The sequence below is a fragment of the Piliocolobus tephrosceles genome, unplaced genomic scaffold (genome assembly GCF_002776525.5).
Source record: "Piliocolobus tephrosceles isolate RC106 unplaced genomic scaffold, ASM277652v3 unscaffolded_21701, whole genome shotgun sequence".
Taxonomy (NCBI): Eukaryota; Metazoa; Chordata; class Mammalia; order Primates; family Cercopithecidae; genus Piliocolobus; species Piliocolobus tephrosceles.
The window spans coordinates 1-8,715 of NW_022303979.1; the positions used below are offsets into that span (position 1 = coordinate 1).

The window sequence follows — 8,715 nt, forward strand, 5'->3', positions numbered from 1 at the left end:
GGGGGCCTGTGTGGCTATGACCGTGATGGCTGCCCCGTGTGGTATGATATCATTGGGCCACTTGATCCCAAGGGGCTGCTCTTCTCAGTCACCAAGCAGGACCTGCTCAAGACCAAGATGAGGGACTGTGAGCGCATCCTGCATGAGTGTGACCTGCAGACAGAGAGGGTGAGGCCCAGGCCAGGTGGGGCGGATGGCTGGGGGCAGGTGAGGCTGCCGGGGGGATTGGTCTCAGAAACACACCTGTGTTCTCTACAACCGCAGTCAGAGGGCTCTGGGGTCAAATACCAGCTCTGTTGCTTACCAGCTGTGTGGCCTTGAAAAGTCACAGTCACAGAAGGACAGTTTCTTGAAGGATACTTTTGCTGGGAATAGAACTCTTTTTTTGTTGTTGAGACAGAGTTTTGCTTTGTCGCCCAGGCTGGAGTGCATTGGTGTGATCTTGGCTCACTGAAACCTCTGCCTCCCAGGTTCAAGCAATTTTCCTGCCTCAGCCTCCTGAGTAGCTGGGATTACAGGCACCCACCACCACACTTGGGTAATTTTTGTATTTTTAATAGAGACGGGGTTTCACCATATTGGCCAGGATGGTCTCAATCTCCTGACCTTGTGATCTACCCGCCTCAGCCTCCCAAAGTGCTAGAATTACAGGCGTGAGCCACTGTACTGGGCCTGGAATAGAATTCTTGGTTGATGGGGTTGTTTTGTTTTGTTTTTTCAGTGTTTTGAATATGTTATTTCACCTGTCTGAGCCTCAGCTCCTTCACCTATAAAACAGGAATATTAATAACTAATGGTTGCAAAAGCGAAATGAGATAATGCAAGTATACAGTTTAGCACACAGGGCCTAATACATGTTTCTCAACCATGGTAGCTATTGCCATTCCCTCTGAGCCTTTCTTTGCCCTTGCCATTCCTTCTGTCTGAACAACCCTGGTTCCCACCACACACACCTACCTCCCACAACTTCCCCTGACTTTCTCCTACCTGTCCTTTAGGTCTGAAACGTAGATGTCACCTTCTCTGAGTCCCCCACCTGGGTTAAATAACCATTCTGTATCCCTGCAGCCCTTGTGCTGACCTATCGCAGCACTTATCACAGGATCCAAATGACCTGGTTGCTTGTCATCTCCTCAGCCAGCCAGTGAACTTTTTAAGAACAAGAACTGTGGGTTATTAGGTATTATTCATTACACTTTCAGTGTCCGGCACACACAAAAATGTGCTTGATAAATATCAGTTGGAAAAATGGAGGATGACTAAATTAATGACAATATGAATGGATGGATGGGTCAAGTAATTAATGGGTAAACTGATATATAAGGGGGTGGGTGGGTGGATGGATGGATGGATGAGTGCAGAAGTGCATTCATTGGTTTGTCCACTTGTTCCTCTGAGGACAGAGTCAGGGCTAGAAGAAGCCCCAAGGGGTCATGTACTTGGGTTACCATCTCCCAAGCCTACACCTTGAACCCCAGAACTACTTCTTGCTCTCATCCTTGCAGCTGGGGAAGAAGATTGAGACCATCGTGATGATATTTGACTGTGAGGGCCTGGGACTGAAACACTTCTGGAAACCTCTGGTAGAAGTGTACCAGGAGGTGAGGAGAAGGCCCAGGGCCACCCACCACTTGCTTTGATGACCAGCTTGGCCTGCCATGACCCAGCTGCTCACTGAGAGCCAAGATTTAGTTTAAAAAATGTCCTGGCCTCCCTCATTGTGACTCAAACCCCAAAAGGCCTTAATATGTTTCCTAGAAGATCCCACAGAATGGGTTTCAGGGACAACACTGTGCTGAGACCACACGTGCCAGCTTCCACCAAACCCTCTCCATGCTTGTTTCCTCACCTACAAAATGGGGATAGCAATGTAGAGATACTTCAGCAAGTTGTTATGTAAAGTGTATATACACTGCTTGGCAAATAGCGAACATTTAATAAATAGTAGTCATTATACTGCAATTATTATATTTACTAAAAACGATTATTATGTAATTATTATTAGAGTATGGTTATAATAGTTGGAGGTGAGAAGGTTCCCTTCAGAGGCCAGTGGAGGTGATGGCATGAAGGAAAACCCTCCAGAGCCATCTGAAACCTCCCAACAGGAGATTGCAAAGGAGATGGAGGTAGGAGAAGACGCGATGTGCTCTCTGAAGGGATCTCTCTTGCTTCCACAGTTCTTTGGCCTCCTTGAAGAGAATTACCCAGAGACCCTGAAGTTCATGCTCATTGTGAAAGGTGTGTGACAAATGACTTCACTTGTGCCTCTGTTTCCTCCTCTGTACGCTGAGGATGATAACACTGTCTTTGTCCCAGGATTGTTGAGAGGCAGGTTGGTTTCTTGGCTGTATGCAGATCACTTAGAATGCCTGGTATAGAGTAAGTTCTCAATAAATGGTAACTTCTAGGGTTGGCCTTACTGCAAGAGAAGGCAACTCCAGTCCCAGCTCTCCCAGGGATCCTCCCTTATTTCTCCTATCCATGATGATCTCTCCCTCCCCAGACAGCCTCTGGCACTGGCAACTGGTGCCGCCTTTCCATTTGCTGCCTTTTAGGGATCTCCAGCTGTTTTATTTGTGCTCATCCTGCTTTACTGGCTGAGTTTTCTGCTCCTTGAAGGCAGGGACTGTGATTCTCCACTTTTGTTGTAGCCCTCACAGGCCTGGGTCCATGGTGGATGCTGCATAGGTATTTGGGTGATTGTTGTTTGGGTTGGTGGGTAGATGAAAGGATGGATGGATGTTTGGTGATTGGCTGGTTGCTTGATCCATTGGTTGCTTGATTGGTTGTTCAGTTGACTGGCCAGTTGGTTGCTTGGCTAGTTGACTGACTGGTGGTTCGTTGGAGAATTGGCTGGCTGCTTGGTTGGCTAGTTCTTAGCTTGGTTGACTGAGTGGCTGGTTGGCATTTTGGTTGGTAGGTCGTTTTGATGGCTGGTTGGCAGGTTGGTTCACTGGTTGCCTGGTTTGTTGTTTGGCTGAATCTTAGATGGTTATTTGGATGGTGGCTGATTGGTTATTTGGATAGTCGGCTGTCTAGTTATTTGGATGACTGGCTAGCTGGTTATTTGGATGGTTGGCTGACTGGTTATTTGGATGACTGGCTGGCTGGCTAGAGAACACAGTTAGTTGAGTGGTTATCTGGCTGTTCCATCGGCTGATTGCTTTGCTGTTTGGTTGATTTGTTAGGTGGCTGATTATGTGGTAGGGTGGCTTGTTTATTGGTTGACTGAATAGGTGACTGATTAGCAGTTTGAATGTTTGGCTGGTTTGTTGACTGAATGGGTGGTTGATTATTGCATTGTGTGATTGGTTAGTTGGCTGTTTGTTGGCTGGTTGACTGGTTGGTTGGATGGTTCACTCGGTGCAGGACAGATACTGGAACTGACCAGGGTTAGTCGTGACTCCTCTGTATCATTGGCTATAACCGTTATGGAGGGAGTTGCTCAATGTAATTCTTTTCTTCCCATTATCCTTACTTCTATATCTCCAGCTACCAAACTGTTCCCTGTGGGCTACAACCTCATGAAGCCATTCCTTAGTGAGGACACTCGCAGGAAAATTATTGTGTTGGGAAGTAAGTAACACAACTCAATTTCAGCTCAATTTCCTGACCTCTCTACATGACCTTTGGAGTGAGGTTGTCCCATTACCCCATCTAGAACTCCACACATTAGGTTGGGTGCAGTGGTTCACATCTATAATCCCAGCACTTTGGGAGACTGAGGTGGGAGGATTGCTTGAGATCAGGAGGTTGAGACCAGCCACAGCAACATAGCAAGACCCCATCTCTACAAAAAATTTAAAAATTCGCTGGGTGTGGTGGTGCGCACCTGTAATTCCAGCTACTCGGGAGGCTGAGGTGGGAGGATCACTTGAGCCCAGGAGTTTGAAGCTGCAGTGAGTCGTGTTCACACCACTGCACTCCAGCCTGGGCAACAGAGTGAGATCCTATCTCCAAACAACAGACTCTACACATCACCTAATCAGAGGCTCCTTCTTCCCAACAGTGAAGTGGGTTTTACCCTAAAGAGTCTGCTACCTTTGCTCTTTTCCCTGCCATACCCCTTTGGTGGACAAGGCCTCCACACCTACCACCTCATTGATTTCAGTTTGGTTGCTAGTCAATTTCTGGTATATAAGTCTCAGTTTCTTTTCAACATTCATAAGCTTAGTGCTTCTAAAGGCAACCTCGGCTGAAGAGGATGAGGCAGACGACCAGAAAGAGTAGTCACAATTCAGAGAAAGGAGGTCCAACAAGAAAGGACTGGATAAATAAATAATGGTGCATGCATTTGATGAATTCTGGAGCAATCATGAAAAATAATGCTATGTGTAAATATTTAATGCCATGGAAATGTCATTAAGTTTTTAAAAGTAGATTATAAACTTATCTTCATAAGCATAAACTAAAATAAGATTAAACTAAAAATATTTTTATGAAAACAAATATATGTACAATAAATATTTATTTCTAGAAAAGAAAACAACAAAATATTTGTTGATAGTGAGAAATCATGTGGTTTTTAATTTTATTACCTGTATTGTCTATGATTTCTAAACTGTAGAATAATATGTATTAATTTTATAAATAGGAAAATAGCTGTGTTTACAAGTGAGAGAGCTGTGTTTACAAGGCTCAGAGAAAGAGAGAAAAGGGAAATAGTTCTTAAACCCAAACCAACAACCCTGGCTTGGAGGAAAACTTCTCCCAAGCAGGATAGTCAGATCACAGAATTAGGAGAACTGAAGATCCAGGGGTGAGGGGGAGCTTATAAATCCTTACCTTCTCTTTCTTTCTGGTACCCAAGCCTCTGCCTCTACCCAATTCCACTGGGATGGGGAACTTGATAGACTGTGAGGACCTGGTTTGAAGGATCCAGGCTCATGTCTTCTAAGCCTTCCAAAGCCTAGAGAAGTGTGGGTTACCAGCACAGTCCAGGCCTTAAGTCCACCGCCTCTGCCCCATGCAACTCTGCTCATTTGGCCCTGGTGTGTGGGACATTGTGGTCTTCCCCTTAATCCCACTGTAGAGAAGGAATCTCCCATGGCTAAAGTGAGGTGGTTGGGGGACTGGGTAGCCTGGATTAGCCACAAGGCTGGGGCATGGTAACAGCCAGGACCCAGAACTCTTAGAGCTTTGCATAGGGTATGAAGAACAGTAATAAACATGGTCATGGTGATTAGGCAGAGGGAGGTGGGGAGGGTCCCTCCAAAGGCCCAAGGCTGTCCATGCCCCACTGGGAGGTCTGACTTGGGCACGCCACTTACTCACAGAGCGATCCCATAAGGCTGTTGATGTCATTGAGATCTAAAGTCTCCTTGAGGCAATTAGATAACTCTTAGCTTCACTGCTCATGACTGGAAGATCTTCAAGAATGTGCTGTTGGCTGAGCATGGTGGCTCATGCCTGTAATCCCAGCACTTTGGGAGGCCAAGGTGGGTGGATCACAGGTCAGGAGTTCAAGACCAGCCTGGCCAAGATGGTGAAACCCCGTCTCTACTAAAAATATAAAAATTAGTCAGGCGTGGTAGTGGGCACCTGTAATCCCAGCTACTCAGGAGGCTGAGGTAGAGAATTGCTTCAACCTGTGACGTGGAGGTTGCAGTGAGCTGAGATCGCACTACTGCATTCCAGCCTGGGTGACAGAGGAAGACTCTGTCTCAAAAAAAAAAAAAAAAAAAAAATGCTGTAGGCTGGGCATGATGGCTCACAACTGTAATCCCAACACGTTGGAAGGCCCAGGTGAGACAATCATTTGAGGCCAGGAGTTTGAGACTAGCCTGGGCAACATGGTGAAACCCTATCTCTATAAAAAAAAAACAACCAAAACAAAACAAAAATTAGCCAGGCATGGTGGTACATGCCTGTAGTCCCAGCTACTCATGAGGCTGAGGTGGGAGGATCACTTGAGCCCAGGAGGTCAAGGTTACAGTGAGCCATGATCATGCCACTGCACTCCAGTCTGGACAACAGCATGAGACACTGTCTCAAAGAGAAATAGAAAGTGCTGATACATCTATCAAGGTGGGAAACACATTTCCACAGCAATGCAGTGCTGAGAAAGATACTTCCTATAGCCCCAGGCCTAGGACACTGGGGAACTGGCCCTGGCAGCCTACCTCCTATAGGGCTTCTCCCCCAGTTCAGGTCATCCTGGTGGGTATGGGAGGCCAATTGGTCCCCTCCATGCTTGCTAACCTCCCTTGCGTCCCACTGCTCCCAGATAACTGGAAGGAAGGTTTGCTGAAACTCATCAGTCCTGAGGAACTGCCTGCCCAGTTTGGGGGCACCCTGACTGACCCAGATGGAAACCCCAAATGTTTAACCAAGGTACAAAGAGCCCTTCCTGGGACAAGAGAGGTTCAAGAATTAAGTTGGGTTCCCTTTCCACCCAGTCATTCATCCACAATTACCTATAGAGAGACCCCAAGAACTGGGTGTTAAGCTAGTCAATACAACCCTCGCCCTTACAGAGTTTTCAGCAGCTGTAAAGGCAAACAAGAAATGGGAGAATTTTAACCCAGAGGGATGAGCTGGAAGGGGAAGCTCCCAGCAGAAGCACTGACCCAGCTTGGATGGTCAAAGAAGACTTGAGGAAGGGGGAGAGTGGGGCTAGGATGAAGAGGATACTTCCAGGAGGTGGTGAAAGTGTCTCAGGCAGGAGAAACGTGAACAACGGCCAGGAGAGGGGAGTAAGCCCATCTCATCCCATATCCGCAGATCAACTATGGTGGGGAGATCCCCAAGTCCATGTACGTGCGGGACCAGGTAAAGACTCAGTACGAACACTCGGTGCAAATCAACCGCGGCTCGTCACACCAAGTGGAATACGAGATCCTGTTTCCAGGCTGCGTCCTCAGGTAGGGACAGGCCCTAACCCCTCAGAGACCCATCAGGCTGGGCAGCAACCTGTCTCCTCCTCCTCCCCCTGACAGGTGGCAGTTCTCATCTGATGGTGCGGACATCGGCTTTGGAGTTTTCCTGAAGACCAAGATAGGGGAGCGACAGCGGGCAGGGGAGATGACAGAGGTTCTACCCAGCCAGCGCTACAATGCCCACATGGTGCCCGAGGATGGGAGCCTCACCTGCTCAGAGGCTGGCGTCTGTAAGTCTGCCCCAGCTGAGACCTGGCTCTGAAAGGCTAGAGCCACCTGTCCCATGCTTTAGAGAAGGAAACAGGGGCAGTGACACCCCTCCCCCATTCAGGGACACACAGCCTAGGTTAGCACCATTCATTCATATAGTCGCTCACTCAGTCCATATTCATGAGCACCTACTGTGCACCAGGAGCCAGAGACGCACAGGCCCTGCAGGGATTGGGGGCACCTGGACTGCAGAATAGAGACAACAAGTGATAGAGTAGTTTTCCACATAAGGAAACCGAGGCTCTGAAAAATAAATCAACTTGTGCAGAGCCGCAAAGCTGTGTGGTTCCAGGGTCCCTCCCCAGCCTCCAGGTAGCTGCATAGTCCTGGGCAAAAGTCTGACCAATCTGGGAATGACTCTTGGTTTGCTCACCTGTGAGCCAGGAGCTACAATGCCTGCTTTTTCTTTTTCTTTCTTTCTTTTTTTTTTTTTTTTGAGACAGAGTTTCACTCTTGTTGCCCAGGTTGGAGTGCAATGGTGTAAGCAATGGTGCAATCTCAGCTCACCGCAATCCCCGCCTCCCAGGTTCAAGCGATTCTCCTGCCTCAGCCTCCCGAGTAGCTGAGATTACAGGCATGCACCACCACACTTCATTTTGTACTTTTAGTAGAGATGGGGTTTCTCCACGCTGGTCAGGCTGCTCTCGAACTCCTGACCTCAAGTGATCCACCCACCTCGGCCTCCCAAAGTGCTGGGATTATAGGCGTGAGCCACCGGGCCCGGCCAACACTTGCTTTTTGGGGTGGTTGTGAGGAAGCAAACAGTATCCAGCAGGCCTGCTCCAGAACCCCACTTCATCCAAGGGGGCTGGGAGGTCTCTGATGAATCCAAATATGTGTCTTCACAGCCCTGTCATGTGTGTCTCCAGGTATGAGACAATGGGATGTAATGACCATTGTTCTCCATGCCAGTAAAGCCAGGCCTGGGCAGATGCCAAGAGGAGGTTGGTGTCTGTTTACAGGACCTGCTTGGGGTGGCAGTTCCCATGGGGAAGGGAAGAGGCATGGTGGGAGCTTGGCCCAGCTTGGCAAAGAAAGCCAGTGGGAACACAAGCCTGTCCTCCTCCCTGGTCGGGGGTGGAACAAAGAGTGTGTAAAGCCAAGCCCAATGCCCATCTTTCCATCTGTCCCCCAGATGTCCTACGCTTCGACAACACCTATAGCTTTGTGCACGCCAAGAAGGTCAGCTTCACGGTGGAGGTCCTGCTCCCTGACGAGGGCATGCAGAAATATGATAAGGAGCTCAACTCTGTCTAGGTGGCTCCCTCTATTCTCAGAGACCTCCTAACCTTCTGGTTCCTCTCTATATCCCACACTCCCTCCCTCCCTCCCCGAAATTGATTGTTAGTCCTCCTGACTCTATGACATTAGTGAGAACACAAAGAGATGCCCGGGGGAAAACTCATCTGCTGTGGTCAGATCAAGAAAGGTATGAGAGGCACAAGCTTGGAGGGTCCAACGTTTCAGAAGAGGAAAAAACAAGGGTAAAGACAAGAAGTGGGTGTCACTGAAACTCAATAAATTGCAAAATGAATCCCCTAGCCTTTGTCCTCACCTACCCTAA

General features: G+C 48.2%; 1 protein-coding gene across 1 annotated transcript; it reads left to right on the forward strand.

Annotated features, from left to right (window-relative positions):
* Window positions 1–3: 3 nt before the first annotated feature.
* Window positions 4–8,408, forward strand: LOC113221198 (SEC14-like protein 3; the record flags this gene model as incomplete). The annotated part of the gene is made up of 8 exons (XM_026450542.1): window positions 4–168; window positions 1,506–1,601; window positions 2,181–2,241; window positions 3,496–3,579; window positions 6,230–6,336; window positions 6,727–6,866; window positions 6,942–7,111; window positions 8,287–8,408. Coding segments are annotated over 8 exons (945 nt in total), but the record flags the coding sequence as incomplete, so codon positions are not given.
* Window positions 8,409–8,715: the final 307 nt, after the last annotated feature.